Source organism: Podarcis vaucheri (genome assembly GCF_965113315.1).
Source record: "Podarcis vaucheri genome assembly, chromosome: 5".
NCBI lineage: Eukaryota > Metazoa > Chordata > Lepidosauria > Squamata > Lacertidae > Podarcis > Podarcis vaucheri.
This window is the reverse complement of record NC_138763.1, coordinates 59243489-59266374: the sequence shown is the minus strand read 5'-3', so window position 1 is coordinate 59266374 and position 22886 is coordinate 59243489. Positions and strand designations below refer to the sequence as shown.

At 41.1% G+C, this 22886-nt stretch overlaps 1 protein-coding gene across 2 annotated transcripts in view; it reads left to right on the top strand.

Annotated features, from left to right (window-relative positions):
- LOC309532517 ((E2-independent) E3 ubiquitin-conjugating enzyme FATS) overlaps positions 1-22886 on the top strand; it is an 87270-nt gene that overhangs the window by 39606 nt on the left and 24778 nt on the right. For both annotated transcript variants that reach the window (XM_082222858.1, XM_082222859.1), the window contains exons 3-5: positions 2551-3670; positions 17810-18103; positions 20711-20904. In XM_082222858.1, coding sequence (XP_082078984.1) covers positions 2551-3670; positions 17810-18103; positions 20711-20904 — 1608 coding nt within the window. The remainder of the gene's footprint in view (positions 1-2550; positions 3671-17809; positions 18104-20710; positions 20905-22886) is intronic.

Below are 22886 nucleotides of genomic sequence, written 5' to 3'. Positions count from 1 at the left end.
CTTGGTAGCTGAGCTAGATGATTGGTTGAATCAGTGAACACATCTGCATATCTTTAGCTAGGACAAAGCAACAGGAGCTCACCGCGTTGCAGATTCGAACTGCAGACCTACCGATCAGCAAGCCCAAGAGGCTCAGTGGTTTAGTCCACAGCATTCCCTTCTTTAAAAAAATATTAATAAATAACAACTGTGGGGTGCCCTAAGCAGAAGCAGCAAGTTAACATCTCCCATCCCTGTTTCAATAGAAATCTCCAGAAGGCAACATCCTGGAGTAAACAAAAGCTTTGGAAAAGTATACCCCCCCCCCCGAAAAGTTTGTGAGGGGAAAGAGTTAGGCTCCCTCACCTCCCCAAACTGCTGCCATTAAAAAGAAAGTGTCCATACAAACCTGACCATGCATTTAATGTATCATCTGAACATTCAGCTGTGGCTGTTCACAGTAGATCAGTAGTGGTGACCAACCTGTCTCTGAAGAAACTTGTCTAATTTCCTAATCTTCTCATTGAGGAACACTAAAGGCTACCCAACACCTGAACTATTGAGAGAGATACCAGCAAGCCTGAAACATACTGATTCTGAGGGGAAAGTTTCACATTGAAAATGTGAATTTTAATTTTGAACTCACTGCAGATTCGCATAGTGATTTTGGGAAGAAGAAGAAGAAAACCCATGTCTTATTTTGAGTATTCAGTTGAGCTCTATTCCTATTAGGCTTCCCCCCAACATTTAGCTGCATTCTTTACTTGCTAGATTTCTACTTGTAAAATCACTGTGGAAGGCAATGGAGCAGGTTTCCCTGCAAACTAGCAACTCTTTGCATTTGGGCGTTCTATTTACACCTGGGAAGATAAACATGCGAGGGGGAAAGGGAGGTGCTCCTCTCCCCATTCCTCATCTTTATCCCATCAAAAGCATTCCACAATCAGGGTTCTAAACCAAGAAGGAAGGCTCTGTGAGCAGAGTTCCCACTTCAGACTTTCACACTCATTCTCATGGAGGGCTATAAACTCAGTTAAGGGTGACAAACCAGAGAGAGTGGGCTTGGTAGTGTGCCCCCACTCTACCCCATGGTTTTGTTCAGTGCTTTTTTTTTCTTTTAAAAAATGTTCATTTTCTTACTCATATTGAAATACTGCCCCTCAATGAGGCCAAACCTAGATTCACAAAATGTTTAGGGGTATGCGCACCCCTGTGTCCCCTCTCCCCCAAGAAAAAAGCACTGGTTTTGTTTACAGTACAAATAAATACAGCACCCAAAGAGGCCTAAAGTGGGGCAAACCCATTTAAGATAGAATCCTATTGAACTAGCTCCTTAAACCTACAGAGGTGGCTGTCAGATTGCTGCTGCAAAACAGTAAATGAATTCTAGCAATGTATTTCCTTTCTTGGTTTTAGGCATGTAGATATCACAGTGGTGGTCAGCATGCATAAAAGAAGACTAGATATAGCATAAAATAAACACAGCTCACTGCAAATAGCGAGATGAAAAGAATAGTGAAATAAAGGAAATATCTACTGATGTAGATGCTCGTTTGCCTTTTTTTACCCATTTATGTCACATTTCAGCTGAGAGGGAATTATAGGACTAGGATATAGGGAGGAAAGTATTTGAAAACATTTTTTTCTGCATTCAATTGATTGGCTTTGTGGAGCATGTCACTTGCCTATTGTTATAACAACTGTATATAGAAAATAGCGTTAGGGTAACTAGGCACTAAAGGAAATCCTGGTTCTGTCAAGGGAGATGGTGATTGTTGGGGGGGAAATGGCTCTAGGCGACCTTTAGTAAGTGTTGGGCATATGCCTCCTCGTTGTCACTATGGATATTTTGTTCAGCCAAGGAATATTGCATAATAAGGAGCTGATGAAATAAATGGTACCCAAAATGACTATAGAAATATGTGCATGCTGTTTGTGGGAGGCAGAGTGGAAGAATCCTTCCCCCTGCCTTGGTCATACTTGACGCTTTTTGTTCAACAACACTGACCCAACTCCCACATAAATGCTCTACAGAAAATCACAGCCCACCTACGTAATTCATTTTGCAATGCATTTGGAGGCCGTAAGTGCTTAAAGCGCTTTAATATTTCAGCAGATCGGCATGAAAGCGCAGTGTGGCGTAGGTTATAATCTGAAATTGACAGCTACTATTGGCACATACATTGTTAAACAAACACAGGGCCGTATACCCAGCTGAGCAAATCAATTAATCATTCAAACTGCTCTATGAATGTATAATTTGCACATGAAATTGGTCATGTTTTCATTCTTGTTCTGGCAGACATTTCTCAGTTGGTTTTAGCCACCTTTCCTTTAGAAACGGCCAAAAGTGAAATTGTAGGAAGTAAAAACTGCAGAAGCAGGAAAATTTGCAGGAAATAGGGTAAGAAGACTCATGTGGAACTATTATATGTTATCACAAAATCCTTTTAGTTATCATTGTGCATGAGAGAGGGGGGAATGGGAGGGGGGAGAGAGAGGGGGAGGGAAAGAATGTGTGTGTGTGGCTATTGTAGAGCATTTTAATTATTTGGATATTTTCCTTTGCAGGAGTCTCTGCCATCACAAAACACAAAAATGATTTCGTCTATACTCATTTCACAGATGATTGATGAGAATAAATCAAAAGAAAATAAGGCTCCTTTCCCTATGAAGTCTGTAATCACCCAGTCTGATGCTTATCGCATGAGCCAATCTTTGGCTAATCATAGTTCAGTCAACATTAATAGAGCATTCATATTGCTTCCCAGAAGATTAGGAATTCAGATTTCTTCAGATGACAATGTATTTGGAACAGACTGCCATACCAAAGAGGAGACGCAGTGTCAGAGCCAGAGGAAAGGTTTTGCTTCCATCACAATCACCGCTAGACGAGTCGTTCCACCTTCTCACAGCATGACGCAGGTGGATGCTTCCGACCCTGCTTGTTTGAAATGCCGAGGAAGAAGTAAGCTGCTAATGAACACTGCTCCTGCTTCAAATGTGACTGGGCTAGATCATCTCTGCAGACCTTTCCACGCACAAAGATGTTGTCAAAATGGAAATGCCACTGAAATAAAGGTTTCTGAACCCTGTCCGCAGCCATGCACGGAGCAATCTGGCTGCACATCTAGCACTGAAAATAAAGAGAACAGAAGGACCCCTCCAAGAAACAGCCACAAGAAACAAGCACCAATTTCCTTCACTTCAAGCATTCACTTCAGCATTTCCCAGCGGTGTCCAAACACAATATATTACATAGACAAGTCTCTCTCAGTGCCTGTAGATCAACCTCGGACTAAGAACCAAAAAATGCATAGGTCAGTCATGTCTTTCAATATAAAGTGCAGTTCCCCCACTTTAACGCCAGATGGAGTGGATGGTTTAGCTAATGGAGAGCTAATCACAGAAGTACTTAAGACAAAGCTCCCAGAGGAGAACAAGGCTCCACACAGAACAATTTGGAATGCAGATCTCAAGGAGAACTGCTTGGATGAAAAACAGACATCGGAAAAGGAACCGTTGGGGACTGAATATCTCCAGAACGGTACCTTTCCATCTGAAACCCTGCCAGTTGTGGATAGCCTTCAAGGACATGATAATTTAAAGCTAACACAGAGTAATGATGGGAATTCAAGTGACAATCACAGTACATTGTCTCCTCACATTCCTCATTGGACTTACGATGAAGGTGAGTAGGTTAAATAAACTCATTCTTGTTAGATCAGATATCTAGAACAGAATTCATCCACCATTCTTTTAACGCTGCCACTAGCTTTTTTTAAAGTGCCTTTAAAAAATAAATAAACATATGGTGATTCTGAGGGCCACTTCATATATAACATTCACATGAAGAATAGTGCTGGCTTGCCCCAAATATGAGTAGCCCTGAATACAAACTTAAATGGCTAGTTATTAGTGATGCAGGTGGCGCTGTGGGTTAAACCACTGTGCCGTTTGGGCTTGCCAATCAAAAGGTTGGCTGTTCAAATCCCCGTGACGGGGTGAGCTCCCGTTGTTTGGCCCCAGCTCCTGCCAACCTAGCAGTTTGAAAGCACACAGTGCAAGTAGATAAATAGGTACCGCTCCGGCGGGAATGTAAACTGCATTTCTGTGCACTGCTCTGGTTCGCCAGAAGCGGCTTAGTTATGCTGGCCACATGACCCAGAAAAACTGCCTGCGGAAGCGGACAAACGCCGGCTCCCTCGGCCTGTAAAGCGAGATGAGCTCCGCAACCCCAGAGTCGTTTGCAACTGGACTTAATTGTCAGGGGTCCCTTTACCTTTACCTTATGAGATTATGCTTCGGACAACAAGCATATTGCTGCTGTTCCCAACTGACACCTTTGACTGTGCAGTCTCCCAGAAAGGACCTTGCGACTGCTTTGCTCCTGTGGCTCATTGTTAGCTCATTGTCTGAATTGGGACTCATCGTTTATCTCTCTTTACACTCTCTCCAAGAACACACCTTCACATGTTCTTTACACGGTTCTGATGACTGATTAAACCAAATCTTGGCTTAGGTCAAGGTCGTGCAGCAGACACAGCCATGGGAGCAGCAAAGTGGCTGCAGGCAACCCTCTGGTTAGCTTCATGTTTGCATCGTCTTGATAAGCTATCATTTGGCCTACTTGTATCTTTGGTAGCTGAAGTCCATAATGATATTCCAGGGTCAGCACAATCTTGACCTAGTTCTGTGAACTATATCTCAGAACATTTTAACAACCTGGAAAGCAGGTCCATGCTCAGGGTAGAAAGTTGGGGTTTGTTTTAAAGTGGAACCCCCAGTACATACAGGATCCCAAGGTTGAAGTCCTCCTTTATGCACCCAAGTGTTACACCAGCTCACACCTCCTGTACTTTTTCCCACACCAGAAAAGCCAGAATTACATTTGCTCTGGTTTCCTTTTATTACAGTAGTAATGGCAAAGGATGGCTCCTGGTACAGCAAAAAGGGGGGTGCCCAATAGAGGCTAACTCATTTGCAGTCTGTAAAAGAATGATCCTAACAACTGGCAGAGGGTCTTCTCGGTAGTGGCACCCGCCCTGTGGAACACCCTCCCACCAGATGTCAATAAATAAACTACTATCCAACTTTTAGAAGACATCTGAAGGCAGCCCTGTTTAGGGAAGTTTTTGACATTTGAAGTTTTATTCTGTTTTTAATATTTTGTTGAAAGCCGCCCAGAGTGGCTCGGGAAACCCAGCCAGATGGGTGGGGTAGAAATAATAAATTATTATTATTATTATTAATCCACAACAAGCTTATAAAGCAGAAAAGGTAAGGAAATATACAGTAGGAGACCCCTCATAATTTATGCACCACAATCCTATACATGTCTGCTTAGAAGTAAGTACCATTTGACTTCAGTGGGACTTGCTCCTAGGTACGTGTGTGTTGCATTGCATCCTTAATCACTCACTGTCTCATATTCCAGCAGGTATTGATTGGTGAGGTGCATGCTTTATAGTATGCTGCAATATGTGTAAAGAACATCCAGAGAGAATTTAGATAGGCTGTACTCACTTGTGTAAGCAATTGGGCACCTAGTGTGCAGTGGAGGTCAAAAGGCAAGTCATGTCTCTTCCTTCCTAACCTGGAACTAGTCTGGGTCAAATGTTCAGTCAGATCCCTGCACAGCGCTCAGTGTCAGCTTGTCCTACCCTCTCATTCCTTTGCGTAGACACATGGGAAAGATGCTTGTGTGTGAAGTCTCTTTTAATAATGCTGATACACTGTTGTGAGTATGAATCCTGGCTGCGGTCCAACATGAACTGCTGAGCTCAGATCTCAGTGGTTGCACCCTTTAGCCCCATAATGTTAAACATAATTAAGAGAATTCTGTGTGGCTGTAGGACTGCTTCTTATGGTTTATTACATGCTAGACGTAGCATTTGGTGTTCCTTAAAAGAGTCTGGAATCAATATATCTTAAAATAATTTTGTTCATAGAAGTTGCAGTTTCTTTGAGGCAGGGTGAAAACAACCCATGCAACTCTGCATTTGCATGCAGTTAATAAAATACAGCAGTTTTAAGTCTTAAGAAATGTTTGCTAGCTGTAATGATAGTTCAGTAATGGAACCATGTGCATTGGAAAGGAAAGTTTCAAAAAGCAAGTCAGCTTAACTTTGTTCAAGGATAATAAAACACTGTGGCTTCTGCATTAAGGACAATAGAATGAACAAGGTGACCTCCCATGGTACCATCCTTCCTTGAAATTGTATAAATTCAAAGTAACAGTTTACAAAATTTTGGTTGGCTTTCTTTTTTAGCTATGCTAATGTGATATCTTCCTTTATTCTCTAAAGGGGGGCTGAGGAAACCAGCCAGATGGGTGGAGTATAAATAATAAAATTATTATTATTAAATTATTATCATTTTCTTAGGGACAGAGCACATGCATTTCATACAGAAGGATGCAGGATCAGCCCCTGGCATCTATGTGAAATGGATTTTAGGTAGTAGTGCTAGGAAACTTCTGACAGACCCAAGGGAGCTGCTACCAGGCAGAGAAGACAGTATTTGGCTTGTTGGACCATTGCTCTTGTGCATTGTTATAGAATCACAGAATCTTAGAGTTGGAAGGGACCCCGAGGGTCATTTTGTCCAATGCAGGAATCTCAGCTAAAGCATCCATGACAGATGGCTGTCCAACCTGTTTAAAAACTTCCAAGGAAAGAGATTCCACCACCTCTTGTGGGAGTCTTGTTCCACTGCTGAATAGGTCTTACTGTCAGAACATTTTTTGTGAATGTTTAGTTGAAATCTCCTTTCTTGCAACTTGAAGTCATTGGTTCAAGTCCTACTCTTCAGAGCAGGAGAAAACAAGCATGCTCCCTCCTCCATGTGACAGCCCTTAATATATTTGAAGATGGCTATCATATCTCCTCTCAGTCTCCTCTTTTCCAGGCTAAACATACACAGCTCCTTCAAGCGCTTCTCATCATGCCTAGTTTCCAGACCCTTGATCATCTTGGTTGCCCTCCTCTGCACACATTCCAGCTTGTCAATATCCTTCTTAAACTATGGTGCCCAGAATTGGACAAAGTATTCCAAGTGTAGTCTGACCAAGACAGAATAGAGTGGTACTATTACTTCCCCTGATCTGGACACTATACTTCTGTTGATGCAGCCTAGAATAGCATTAGGGTGTGTTTTGTGCTTTTTTTTTTTGCTGCTGTATCATTCTGTTGACTCATGTTAAGCTTGTGGTCCTCCAAGACCCTTAGATCCTTTTTACGTATACTGCTAGTAAGCCAGGTGTCCCCCATTTTATATTTGTGCATCTGGTTCTCCCTGCCTAAGTGCAGAACCTTACATTTGTCCCTATTGAAATTCATTCTGTTAGCTTGCACCCAGTTCTCCAATCTGTTAAGGTCATTTTGAATTCTGATTGTCTTCTGTGGCATTAGCTACCCCTTCCAGTTTGGTGTTATCTGCAAATTTGATGAGCATCCCCTCATTTCCTTCATCCGAGTAATTTATAAAGACATTAAATGACAACGGGCCCAGGACAGAACCCTGCAGCACCCCACTTGTCACTTTTTTCCAGGATGACAAGGAACCATTAATGAGTACTCCTTGGGTTCAGTCAGTCAACCAGCTACAAATCCACCTAACAAATCAGTGTCATTTGTTCCCATGGTATAAAATGTGAATATGCCTTCTGAGAGGTTCCCACCCAGTAGCATGATTTTTGGGTCCCCTTATTGCATTCTTCCTGCTTTTAACATTTTAAATAGAACTAATTAATAACGACTCAAAAGGTCATGGCCTTTCTTGTTGAGATCAAAAAAATAATGAGTAGTCAATTACCTGTCAGCCGTTTAGCAGTGACAAATTGTAGGAAATGAGTAATATTCATGAGCCTTCATTAGAATTGGTGTTGAATTATACCTTCACATGAGAGATGGGAAAGATCTATTAGGTCATCCAATCCAATCTGCATATAAAATGCTGTATGGCTTTACAGTTTAATTACTTGCAGCAATGCAGACCTGATGTTAAGTATGAGAGACAAATGTCTTTCTGCTTTGCGGTAGGACATCTCTGAGTGTGCCCCTTCAAAAACACAAACATAAACCCAACAAAGGGCATTTCAAATATAAGTTGATACTCCTAGGGGGCTACATTTGTGGAGCATGAAAAGTAGGTTCTAGTTAGAGAACTATCGGAAAGGCTAGAACAATCAGAAGCTGAAATTATTTATTAATGTGAGATTTCAACATAACATTAACTAGCTAAACTTGTATTGCTATGACATACACTTATAACCTGTGCTTATATAGTACAGGTTTTCAATCATAATTATATAACCAAACTTCTGTTTTATGCAATTTTTTCTAAACCCATTAAGCCTGTTATTGTGGCTGTTCCCATTCCTATCTTCTGGGTGAAAACAGTATTTATTTATTCATACAAAATGTGTATTCTGCCCTTCTGATGTCTAACAACAATTAAAACCCACCATAAAACCCACTACAGTCATCGTTGTCCCCAACACACTGTTATCTAAGATATAAATACAGTATAATAGAAACAGGCAAGTGGAGCAAATTAACAGAAAATCATTGGCTAAAAACTTATCTATTGATAAAACAAAAATCTGCCCTAAAGAGGAAACACCCAAAGGGTTGCATAAGATAAAAAGTTCGAAAATTTAGGTGCAGCTATAGGCAAGTAGTGATGTAGTAGTCGGGAGATTAGTGCCTGAAACACTGGAATTTATTGGCTGTGCAACAACCTTGAGTTAGCAGCCTCTTAGAGGTACTTCAGATTAGATTTCTGAATCAGTAGTGCCGTGCAACTGAATATGCTAAGCAGGTGCCAGATTTTGCAATTTTATTTTATCCAGAGCTTTCCATTTAATTTTTATTGTCACATTTCCTGACAGTAGACTCCACAGCTTGCAAACAGAGTTTGACTTGCAATTGAACAGTGGAGCTTAATAACAGGTGGCAGCTGAAGATCTGTCAGTTAGGAATACGTCTCGTTGATTCTGGAGAATATGTAAAGTGATGGATCTCCAAGTTCTGATCACTTTCTTTGGCACACTATAAATAGGTAAATGTTGCTTGAGTGAGTTTGTGAGTAGCATATATAAAACTGAAAAGTGCTAATGGACCTCCCAGTTAATAATAATAAAAAAGCCAGGAATATTGAGCATTTTCTTTTTCCCAGTGATGAAAACATAAGAAAGTTTGCTTTGCTTTTCTCTCTCTCTCTCTTAAATAATGATGACCCTGATTATTTTTCTCTGACGCATCTAAAATGGCCACAGCTGAGGAGGAGGGCAAGAAAAAAGGGCATTGGAAAGAAAATTATTCTATGAAGGAACGTAATGATGCTGAGACCATTGTACTCTCCCCCCTTGAGTACATTTACTGTCATCACATTTCTCATAATTTGTCCTTTGAGAACCTCTGCCATGTAGCTGGTGGTTCATGTGTGCTGCTGTGTTGGCCGCACAACAATATGGATAATATATGGGTTCACTCATCTGGCATGCTGCAGTTGGCAAAGGACTTTCTCTCATTGTTATGGGTTGAATTAGCTTGTTTCCATGTACATCCCAGCCTTACAATTAAAGGTGTTGATTTTTTATGGTAATGCAGATATCTTTGCTAGGCAAAAACCTGCCTTTGCAACCATCAGCCTCCTCCATTGTCACATCAGGAACTGTTTTGTTCTATGGACATTATGGACAATTTCCTTTATGGTACTTTAGCATGTTATTCATATATTCAGTGTGATACAGAATCACACCTTTGACCAGATTTGAATCTAGATTGGATGCAAACGACAAAAAACACGACCTTTTTATTACATCCCAATGAGAAACTCACATAAGGAACCTTGACTTGCTATTCAGTATTTCCAAGCAAATGCCCTTAAGGTCACTAGCCTCTGACCACCAAGCCACATTGTACTTATTTTGAGGATGTCATCACAATGTCTTTCAATCCCATTCTCATGGATACTGCATTGACATCAGTGCCCTTTTATGCCATAATCTTTGCTCCAAATGGACAGTGTTCACATTTTAAAGCTTGGTCAGTGTCTTTCATTGCCCTACCCTAAGCACAAACGCGCTACATAGAAGATACAGAACCGGGCCAATGGGATGACGTTTACCAGATGTTTCGTAAATATTGGGTAAGCGGTAAGTTCTGTGGGGAAAAAATCTTATTCATGATGGTGATAAAGTTGGGTGGGTGGGTGTAATTGCCACTGGTAGCAAGTGTGGCTTTGAATCTATATGTTTCAAAGCTTCACAGATCTTCAGCATTGCCCACCTGGAATAGCAAAGAATTATCACCAGCACCAACAGACACACACACACACACACACACACACACACACACCACCAAAAACCCCTTCCACCCTGGCTAGCATGAGACAGCTTTCAGTGTCACAGTGATTCCATTGCTCTACTCCTGCCCAGCCCCAAGTTAGGATTGTTCTTCCTTACTCTCAAACTAGCTTTGTGCTGATGATTGTAGCATTCATGGAAAACTTTTGTTGTTGTGATGTAACAGATTGTTACATCACACGGGTACGCGGGGTGGCGCTGTGGGTAAAAGCCTCAGCGCCTAGGGCTTGCCGATCGAAAGGTCGGCGGTTCGAATCCCCGCGGTGGGGTGCGCTCCCGCTGCTTGGTCCCAGCGCCTGCCAACCTAGCAGTTCGAAAGCACCCCCGGGTGCAAGTAGATAAATAGGTACCGCTTACCAGCGGGAAGGTAAACGGTGTTCCGTGTGCTGCGCTGGCTCGCCAGATGCAGCTTTGTCATGCTGGCCACGTGACCCGGAAGTGTCTCCGGACAGCGCTGGCCCCCGGCCTATAGATGTGAGATGGGCGCACAAACCCCAGAGTCTGTCAAGACTGGCCCGTTCGGGCAGGGGTACCTTTACCTTTACCTTTAACAGATTGTAGGGCATCCTCTTTTCTCTATAGTTGCATTACTTCTACAGTTTTCTAGCTAAGGCTTGCAATGCTGTGATGAACAAAATGATTAAGCATCTCATGTTTAGCCTCCCTTTCAAGAAGCCATAAAACAGAGACCTTGTATCAGAGCCAGCAAACCAGGGACAATGGGAAAACATGAAAAGGAAATGTTTCAAGTTAACCTCAAAGGAAAATAGGAGCCGATTTGATTGTAACTTGGATTCACGAACACCTACAACGATGAAACTCTAGGTCCCCATAGTTATTATATTTGTTATATGTTTAACAAAATTTATATACCACTTGATTGTAAGAAAACCTCTAAGTGGTTTGCAAATATATAAAACAAAGCATTAAATTTATTGATTAAAAATAGCTGGTATTTAAAATCAATCAAAAGAGTATTAAAAACTGCATAGGGCTAAAGCACATAAGGAGATAAAACATCCTGTCAATAAGGAGGGTGTTCCAAAGTGTAGGTCCTGCTACACATTGATTTCTTACAAGCATGGAAAAAGTATTGTGTGGCATCTGTAACAGCACTAGTTCTGCATACTGAAGCGGCTGAGTGGACATTTATAGGGAAAGGTGATCCCTGCAAATAAACTGGCCCCAAGGTGTTAAGTGCTTTATATACTACTTGTAACACCCTGACCTTGGCCCAGTAGCCAATGAGCAACCACTACAGATCTCTTAGCAGAGGTGTTATATGCTGGCAGGGTCTCATTCCTGTGTGCTGCAACATTCTGCACTAACTGCAGCTTCCAGGACAAACACAAGGGAACCATTACTACAATCTTGAAGTCATAACTATAAAAGCATGTTGTTGTTGTTGTTGTTTAGTCATGTCCGACTCTTCGTTACCCCATGGACCAGAGGACACCAGGCACTCATGTCTTCCACTGGTAGCTTCGAGAACAATAAAAGCATGTAGCTAGAGTTTAATATAAATAAGGGGTATATGAAATATATGAGCAATGGGTATGTTTACAACGTTGAAATCAGTTCTGGCTTTTCCCACTGGGGGAGCTGCCTTAATACCAATTTCATATAATGTGCCTTTAGAGAACTCGCAAGAAGGTGGCGGTTGAGTTTTGTGTAGAAGTTTGATCCATGATATAGATCTGTTACAGCAGCACTTTTACTGTACAAATGCTCAGGCTGTATAAAACTTAAGTGTCTGTTCCAGATCTCTAAACCTGTCTGCACCCGAGATTAGTTTGATGATGCCCCCATCACAGGGTCCCCAACACTTGTTTATGGGTTTCTGCTGCTGTTGTAGTGCACTGTTGTCATTCAGTTGCACTGCAATTTAACTTCCTAAGGAGATGGCAGCACAGGGTGACAGAAGAAGCTATGGAAAAACTTGGCGTAGTGGAGACAGGAGACTGGGATAGCAGAAAGCAGCTTCCAAGGCGGCTGTGCAGAGGGGCAGATCCCAGTGGTTTGAGACCAAAACCAGACCAGAAGTGGTTGTTGCTAAATAGCATGGTTTCACCAGTAACATCTACTAATACAAAACGTGTGGAATGACACTATCCTACCCAGGCAAAAAATGCTGTGGAAGGGGGACAAAGAAACCCTTCACAAGATGCTTTCACCACATGCATCTTGTGTCATTGGGCAGTATGGGAGATAGAGGAGGAGAAACATGAAGCTGCAGTTTCAGTGGCAACCACAGTCTGCCATACTGGTCTGGTTCACACATAATGCTAAGCCATGGTTTATGAAACTAGTTTAATAAACTATGGTTTGGTGTTATGTGTGATCCAGGCTAATGTTGAGTTCTTACTGTTTGAAAATAAAAATACCTTAACACAGCAGGCTCAGAGTTTAAGCCCCATGTAAATGCAGAACATTTCTCATGGAGAGTCCCTGAATCATGGTTTTTATGACATAGGAATTTTCACTTTGCTCAAGTTTATCAGTGTGTTCCAGTTTACCACAGGAGACCGTGTTCACAAGAGGGTATCACTATAGCTCTGGAGGCAATGATGGTGTGTATCTGTCTTGAGTGACTCATAAATTGGCAGTATCATTCTTACAAATGGGGCTAAGTTGCTTTAAAAGTAGGTTTGCATGTCACATGGTGCATTTACTGTGTTTTTAGATGGTTCACATTAGTAGGCTCTTAGTCTAATATCCTGTAACTTTGACTCAATGTGTGTGGCTTTAATTTACCTGACTAAAACAATAAAACCTCAGCTCTCCAGAACACACATATGCAACCATCAGGAATAATTAGGAGGTTTTGTCATCCTCCCTACCAGCTGTCCAACACTAATCTGCTGACTCACACTCCTGGCACAAATTAGTATTAGGTGTGCAAACAAGCTAACACAGCTGTTCATGGCTATTAGGCTCTTAACACTTTCATTGCCTGAATAATTTGCCATTTATACAGCTTCTGGTACCATCCTTTGGTCTTCTGTTTGAGTGGTCATTATTTATATATCACCATCAATGTGTGTGGCGGCACTTCACAGAGGACAAGGCCCCTGCCCTAAGTTGCTTACAGTCTAAAATTTGACACAGAGGAAATAGAAGAAAGAGGAAGCAGCGGGTAAAAGGGGAAAGATTATATGATGATTCAATTTACATGCATTTTGGCTTGGTTATAGCCTTAGAAACGAAGGCTGATAGCAGCATGCACATAACACATTTAAATCACACGACTTCCCCCAAAGAAACCGCAGAACTATAGTTTAAGGGTCCTGGGTGTTGCAGCTCTGTGGGGTGTTAACTACTATTCCCGAGATTTGTGGGGTGGGTGGGCATTTTTTATGCAAGGCAGTTGCTTTCCCATTGACCTACAGCCCTGCTCCCATGTGTGCTAGAGCTCTGGGACCAAAGGGAAAATGTGCCCTGCTGCCTGAGGATTAAGAAAAACAAACAGGAGGGTTGAAAGGTTTGGGCAGGCACCTAGGGAGAAGTGCTAAGCACTGTTGCGCCCTTTAAAAACAAAAGACGACCCATAACTGCCCACGACAGTATTTTCCTTTAACAATTACTTTCCTACAAAAAAAATTCACAGAATAAGGACCAGCTGCCTGGCAATGTTTGCTTTGTAAAAGAGATTGCTTTTCTACAGCATGATCAAAAAGCCATCTTAAGGAAGGCAGCAAAGTTGGTTCGAGGCATGGCTAGTTTATTTGGGGGGGGACCCCAAATAAAAAATAGCATGGGCACATTTGGGATATATGAAACTTTGAAGAGTTGAGTGGGGGGGGGGAAAGCATGTTGCGACCTTTATGTTTTTTCCCCTTTGTATCTTACTGCATCAACAAATTGTGTAAATTGTGCAGATGTTAATATATACACATACAGACACACATTTTGCTAATGGAAGCGTTTCTTTTTGTCTCCGCTATTTTGTTCTCACAGGTTTCCTTCTGCATTAGACTTTCATGTCTTTTTTCATTAGCTTTAAAGTATTCCTTCAACTGGGATAATAGCAAAACCCTATCTCCATCCAATTGCAATTTGAGCTGTTCTCTGTGGGTTGCATATATTTCCAGTTTGTTGCTTGGAGAGCTAGAAATACCACTCTAGATATTCTTAATGAGAGATTCATGCCTTATTCCCTAAACAATACAATGAAAATGTTCCCAGAATATGAAAAGTGAGCAGTGTGATCTCAGCTTTTTAAGCACCCCTTTCTCTGTTTTGTGTGTGGCTGTGAGTTTCCTGTAAATTATTTGCAACATACTCAACAGTAAATAATTGACAGCTGTTTGTGTTTTATTTTGGCTCTTTATATGAAAGGAAGAGCCAGATTTGGGTCCATTTTTGAAAGATTTAATTGGTAAAAGAAAATATTTATCAAATGTAGCTCCAAAAATTACTCAATGTTTTCACATCTTTGCCAGATAAATGGCACAGACTGTGGGGTTTGATTTTCGCTTGTGTTTGCAACTAACACTTTAAATTGCTATAGCTAGTAACTACAGCACAGTCTGTCTCTGCGTAATCAACCCCTGGATAGGGAACTGACATTGCTTTATAACTCGGTGAATACACATGTTCCTTACTCTCTCCCCTTGTGAGATCTATTCCTTGGGGAACAGTTTCAACAACTTGCCAGACTGCGTGAGATACAAATACACGATTATCTGGCTAACAACTCAAATGTAGATATTTCTTCACTAAAATAGGAGATCCAACCTATACATGTGCTGCAGTACAGTCTTGCTATTGTGTTTATAACTAGTGGGTGATATTTTGGAAGTGTCTAATATTAGGGATGCAGTGTGTAATTGGTTAATTAACAAGTTCAGGGATGTCAGGCTGTCATTATCCCACAGTTCCGACTTTTGAAGATCCCCTCCTCCATTTTCATTTGCGGGATGTGTGTGTGTACCTTGCCATTTAGCACTGTTTTGTTGACTACCGTAAGTTACAACACTGTCCCTATGGTTTTGTATTTGGTCCCTATTTTCTATCTTGTACATGTATTCTTCTGCCTGTCTTTTCCCAGTGAAACTCTATGCTTCTGTGCCCAAACCCCGTTACCTTTTACTGATCTGTGAATAAGACGTGGATTGTGCAATCTTAATATTAGACTTACATAGGAGACAGGAAAGTGAACGATTACATGGAATCTGGGCTCCAGCTGAGTGGCTCCAGATAACTTGAACCAGTCCTGATTGCAGAAAAGAGTTTGCAGCGAAACCACCAGAATTTAATAGAAATCACAGCTGGAAAGGACTCCTATTGCCAAGCAGAATGAGCTTCAACATAGAGAGGTTTTTTAAAAGTTTTATTTTAGCTTAGCTGCTGTAATTAAGGGGCAACGTTCTAATTCCATTACCAGGACGTTCATTGAACCAGTAAGTGACTCCTTGTGGCTCCCACTGGGATAATTCTAATGAAAGAGATAATAAATTAGATATGTTTCAGAAACGGGAGTGGGGGAGAAGGAGAGAAATAGGAAAGCTAATGTAGTTTTCAGTTATCAAGAGATAACAATGTATGTTACAGGGAAACTTTGAAATCTCTGTTACAGAGATAATAACAGAAATGTATGAACTAACATGTTAGATCCTCAGCAAATTATCATACAACAGAGGTCACCATCCTGGCGCCAATGGGTGCCATGATGCCCATGAATGCTTTCATTGGTAACCCTTGCCAGGTTCTCAAGACCCTGAGCTTTCATTTTAAAGCTCATTAGCCCTCCTAGAAAGTTAGTTATGGGACAAAATGTGCAGCTATCTTCTTCTGTGAATTGAGAGTGTGGTGTGGCCACCTTGTAAAGTTTGCCTGGTGTTGAGGAATGCTCCCTGTTATTAGACAACAACACCATCAGATGCCACATATAAGGGTGACTGCAGTCTTATCCATGTAGTTCATTTCAGCCAACTTCAAGAAAATAGATTCGAACAGATATCATACGAATTGAATGTCATTTTCAATTCCCCATCAAGTTTTCACTGGTAGTTTGTGAACCTTGAAAATATGCATGCCCATGCCCATCTCAGGCCAGATCTTATCTAATTCCATAATCGAACCTTGCAAACTTCCCCTTTCTTGCTGCTTTTGTTGTAAGGCAGATGCCTTGTTGAGAGGCTGTTGTGTTTATTAGCCCAACAATGCAGGTCATCTCAAATAGTATGGTCATTCCCTCCACACGGATACACATTGACAAGCTGAGCTTAGGAAAAGGATATAGGGAGTCAACCACTTTTGTGTGTGCGTGTGTGCACTCTCTCTCACACACAAATAATCATGTGTGCACAAACTAGCAAGACAAGTTTGGGAGAGGGGGGGGTGTATATTTGTAGTAGCCTAGAATAGAAATACCTAGGAACCTTGCAGTTGGTTACAGAAAGTGGGAAACATAAGCCATAGAATTTTGCGTGGTAATTCATGAACAATGATGGCATTTGAACAGTTAATTTTTGAAGCATCTCTAAACTTACCTATAAGCCTGTTGCTAGTGTTGCATGAGCTGCACACTAAAAAGGCCCCACAGAGAGGGGCAACTAGGATTGCCACGGATGCCATGGTCTGTGGTTTGTGCTCCAGGTCAGCATGGAAAATCTTCTGGAGGAGATGGGTGTGGCAAGTACACAAGACTTTGTCTTGTCTTGGACTCAAAATCACTCTCAACTGAATGATCCTGTGTGGACTGTGGGGGTGGAGGACTTTGGGTTAGACTGGGGTCTTGCAATCTTTCTTTCACAGTAGCCCCAGTAGTGCTTAACAGTCTTGGTGGATCACCGTTCATTCATTGACATGGTATTTGTTCACCTAACCTTCCTTTCTTCCCTTGCCAAGAAGCCCTATAGGGCAACTTTGCAGATCATGTTTTCTCTGTGTTAAATGTATGTCTGGAAGATGCCAGTGTAACCACACTGCAATGGAATACCTGGATCAAGCCTTCAATGGACTACTGAAATATGTTTGCGGAATCAATTTGGCTTTATACCAACAATGCGTCTTTTATGAAGCGTGCTCTATGTTCTTGGCAATTATTTTCCCCAGTGGGTTTCTTAGAGTTGCATAGTATACAATCTTGTGCTGTGGAAATGAAATGTTGTATATGGGCTGGTTAGGAAGCTATTAATTTGTAATCACAGGTAGTCTTGTTAGGAAAGAGGATAACATGATTAAAAGCAGTTTAGACAACAAGGAAGTGAAGAGGCTAATGATATCACACTGTTTTCTGGTGGCAGTGGCACAGCATCACTGCTTCAAGGGTGTGGGGATACATTTATGAAATAATAATAATAATAATAATAATAATAATAATAATAATAATAATTCATGCAGTGCTGCAAACAATGTTGGAATGATCTTTGCAGAAGGAACCATGACAGTGAAGTTATGTTTCAGGCATTGCTTTACTTTTATTTCTCCTCTCCCTCTCTTACTTTTTAATAGGCACACAAGCATCCTCAGGAAGTAACAGAAAACAGTGCATAAGAGACAGACACTATGAAACAGCACTTACTTCCTTTCTGGAGCAATCGTCCAAGAAAGAACTCATGGTGGAAGGTGGCATTTCTTTGAAAGATAAACATCAACCCAAAGGCACTTCAGAGTCCAAAGAGAGTCAGACCCAAAGCTTTCTGAAACCAAAAACATCTTTTTCTGATCACGGGTATCATATAAAGGCTTTATCAAAAAGGGCACTGGGCGAAAATGATATCTACAGAAAAGATCCGTTCCCAAAAGGTAAGCTGCAAATCTTTCATTGGGTATTAGGAATCTAGCTTTTGTGGCGTGTTAAAATATGATCAGAGTAAAAGGTGCAGAGCTGGGCAACTTGTTTGCATTTGTCTGTTGTTGGTTCTTTGTTTTGAAGGTAGGAAAATACAGTGGTACCTCAGGTTAAGTACTTCATTCGTTCCGGAGGTCCATACTTAACCTGAAACTGTTCTTAACCTGAAGCACCACTTTAGCTAAGGGGCCTCCTGCTGCTGCCGCGCTGCCGGAGCACAATTTCTGTTCTCATCCTGAAGCAAAGTACTTAACCAGGGGTAATATTTCTGGGTTAGCAGAATCTGTAACCTGAAGCGTATGTAACCTGAAGTGTATGTAACCTGAGGTACCACTGTAGTTTGGAGAGCAACAGGCTTCACTTAATGCATTTCTCAACATTGGCCATGGCCTATTGAGACCAAATAAAAAGAAATAAGACAACGTAGTTAGAACACATATATTGTATTTTGATGTCCCATGTTTCTGTATTGAATCCCCAAACATGCATACTTTAGCACAGCCAGTGTGGCCATTATTCAGGGATGATGAAAGCCGCAGTCCAATAACATCTGGAGGACTACAGGTTCTCCATCCCTGTAAATGCTTGTTGTTCGAAGTGTTGAGATACAATTCAGCTTGTATTATAGGCTGATAGAAGGATACTCTTGGGGTTGCTGACCGCATTTCCCACTCCCTTCTGCTTTATCCATATATTTTACCCTCCTTTTGTATCCAATGAAAAATTGCCCAGTGGACAAACTATTTTATTTTAGACAGTTGAGAAAGATAAATTAGGGATTATTCTAATTCCATTATCTTGATAACACCAACTTCATGTATTTTTCTCTTCTCATCCATATATATAAAAATTATGCCCATCTCACCTCTCTGACACCCCAGGATTCCTGAATCAAGAGGACCTTGCTGCCCAGCAGCTCCAGGTCACATTATGTATTTTCCTTCCAGTGCAGCATTCAGAACAGATCTTTGTGTACAATGGAAATATATGCACGATAATTGGTACATGGGCACTGTGCTCACCAACTGCAACTACAGCCTCCATGGAGCTTTTGGTCTGGAAAAATATCTGAAACTAATGTTCAGTTTTTCAATTTACCTTGCAAACCCCTCTTCAGGGAAAAATATTTTCAGAATCTTGGCTCAGCAAAAGTATGTGCAAGTAAGGCAAACAATCAATATGGGAGAGGATTTGCAACTTGGTAAAACAGGTGCAGAAAACAACTTTATATTTTGATTTGATTGTTTGGAAAAAAAGAGTATCAAGCTTCTGCCATGACACAAGGAAATAGTATTTTCTCTTTACTGCAATTGATCATTTGAAACAATCTGAAATAGGCTTTCTTCCCAGATATTTAATATCTCGAATCATACCATTTGACAGGAAACACAAGCTTATTGTCACTTTTGTAAGAGGGGCATGTCTCAGTGTTCTTCAGAAGGATAATTTGCCATTTTGGATTAATTCAGTATTTTTAGCTTGTAAAATGCTGAAAACATCTATTTGCATTTTGGGCACAAACTCCTTTTTGGGATTATAAATTATGCAAGAAATATTGATTGTCAAAGAGCAATCAATCAAGCTTAATTATAAAGGAGGAAAACATTTTTAATAACCTTCTATATTGATTACATTTTTAATGAACTGAAATAATATTTTAGTATTTTGTTTATTAGTTTCTCATCTTAAAGTAATTGCAGTAAAATAAGGACTTGAATATGCTGATCAATACAGGAACAATGAAAAAAAAAAACCAACAGCTGCAAGACCAAAGGGAAAAGAACTCAAATTACTTGAGGAACAATACAATATACATATTTTGTTGTAGTCCATCATCAGTGCAGTAAATCTTAGTTTGTTCAAAGTGTATGAGCTATTGAGAGTCATGTAGCGAAGGCTGTGACCTGTGAGCTAAGCTTTCTGACTTTAGTTCTCCCCCATCCATGAACTCACTAAGTAGCCTTAGGCTAGCCACTGTTCTCCAGTTGTTACCCTCTGCCCCTCTCCCTGCACCATCTGCAGTATGGTGGTACTAAAAATAATAATTCTGGTACGATGCTATTGTACTTTACAGAATGGTTGTAAAGATTTCTGGGATAATCTGTGTGAAGTGCTTTGAATACTCCAGGAGCATCATATACTGTAAATTATAGAAATTATAATTATCAATTAGAGCAACATATATTTCCCTCCGCCTGCTCTGAAAAGCAATGTATTAGGCAGCAGTCTCAGGCTCCCACGATCATGCAGTGGAGTGAGGTGGGACCAAGGTTGTAAATGGAAAGCAGTTTGCATTCAGATGGCAGAGGTGGTGAGAAAACTTTTCCTTGCAAGTAGAAAAGTTACATAGCAAGAAGTGCGTTAGAACAGAAGCTTTTTTCCTCAATGCGCCAAAACATGTACATTATCCAAAACTGCATACAAAAATGTGTTTATCCGGATAAATTCTCACTAAAATGCTGAAGAATATATAACTTTCAGAAACCACCCTCCAGAAGCAAAGAAAGACCCAAATTGAAATTAACTGCTCCCCCTTAATAAACGTCTATCTCTTTCTTAAGGTGATTACAAATTCTGTGGTTTGGCTATCAAGCTGAAGGAGCATCAGAAAAGTGAGATGAACAAGACAATCGACAGGGTAACAACCTTCACAGCTCATGAGCCAGATGTTACTCATGAGAAACATGAAGCCTTCCAGCAGCCAGAGGTCTGCTCTGAGCCTGAGAACATTCCTGAAAACCCACTGACTCTCAGGGTAAAATATCATAATGTTTTCTCTGTTAACTCTCAGTCCTGTGATGGTTATTTTCCTGGGAACTCAATGGAGGCAGAAAGTCACATTTTCTTTTTTCTTTTTCTTACTTGATCAATGGAACAATGAGGTCACTTGAAGCTGCTGTTCATTGTTGAATAATGATTTCGATTGCCTGATCTGTTGAAAATGAGCAACTTCAGAAATTCCCCTCTGTCTAGAAGCCCCTGCTATACACAAACATTTTTGCTCACCTTTCCATCAATTCCTTCCCCTCATATTTACTGATCCAATGGCCAGAGGTGTAGCTGTATTAGTCTGCTGCAGCAAAATGAAGATTCTTGTGCCCCAAAAGACTATGGGTCCCCCAGGGTGAGGACAGTTCACCCTGCTTTCCTCTTCAACCCTGCTTTCCTCTCCACAGCTGTCTGAGCACCTCCACAATACCTCTCTCACAGCTTACCCCAGAGCCATGAAACCTAAGTCCTGAAGGCACCAAGGGAGATCTGAACAGATGGGAGCAGAACCCACCTTCAAGGCAGAGTGCTAGGTTGCTTGCTAAGGAGCAGAACCATTTGCTGCCCTACGTTGAGCCTGCCACATTCCTTTATATAGGAAAGCAAGGGGTGTGCTAGATCACCTGCCATTATGTACCCAAGCGTTGGATCAGCTATGTGCCCTGCTCTCTCAGATCAGTGATGTGCATATGTATTGCACCAATCTAAACAGTAAAGCCTTTGGAAAGAATCCTTCTTTGAGTTCTCGTACTTCAGCAACTGGGAGCCAGGACAGTGAACTTAAAAAAGGGATACTGTGTTTTTAAGGGCTAGACTGGCAGAATGTTATGAACCTAAATCTGAACATAAGGGTTAAATGTTGGTTTCAGGCAACTCAAATCTCCTACTGATAACACCATTCTGGTCCCCCTTTTAAACACTGAGCATGTTAAAAAGCTATGCATGACCCACCATGAAAGGGACTTTTCTCTTACCCTGGTCTGAGTCTGATGCAAACAAGGACAGCACATTAAACAACAACAGAAGTGTGTTAATAGTTAGGAGTAAACAGCCTAGGCAGCAGAAAAATATTTAATAAACAATTAAATGAAGTGGCCAAGAGTATACTGCACTTTTTTATTCTTTCTTTCTTTCCAAGCACATAGTGATAAATGGATTCTGCTGCTTTTTTACCCATTGAGGCACAGCAGATGCACTTATCCTGAATCCATATATCTTGGATGTCCAAGGAAGCCATTAATTGTGTCCTTTGGTTTTCCTATTTAGACACTTAGGACAAAAAGGAATTCTAAAGTACACAGGCGCTGGTAACTGCAAAAATTAGACGTGTGGTTGCAAGTATAGCCACTCCTGCTTAATGTAGCAGTTTTTCAACCATGTCCCAAGTTGTTATGTTAATACTTTTATAATGTTATTCAATTTTTACTGATATGACATAGAACCACACAACACTCATACCAGCACAATAAGTATGCTAGAAAGAGTGCAGGAAAGGGATGAAGAGGGCAAAGGCTGCAGGCAATCAGTTTCAAGGCCAATTATACTGTCTAAGCTACGTAGGATAGGGCAAGTTGGCTTTTCTTGATTAGGCATAAAAAACAGTATATACTTTCCATATAGCATGGTAGATGTCCATCTACTAAAGCAGAGGCAGGGAACCTTTGGCCCTTTAGCTGTTGATGGGCTCGCAAGTCCTATCCTACCCTGTCTCCAACTCATATCATCCCTGCGCTATGCTGGCTGGGGTTGGTGGGGTTTGGAATGAGTTGATCAACATCTAGAGAGCTGCAGGTTCCCCATTCCTGTTCTAAACTTGATGGTATATTGTCAACTCATGAAGCCACCTGAAGACAAATCCTTGATCCATTTGTGGATAGCTGGGATTTTCCTGTGCTGCAGAAAGGCGAGCTTGTAAACAAAAGGGCACATGACTGCCAGTTCCTCTGTTGAGGCATGAGGTCCTGTTGA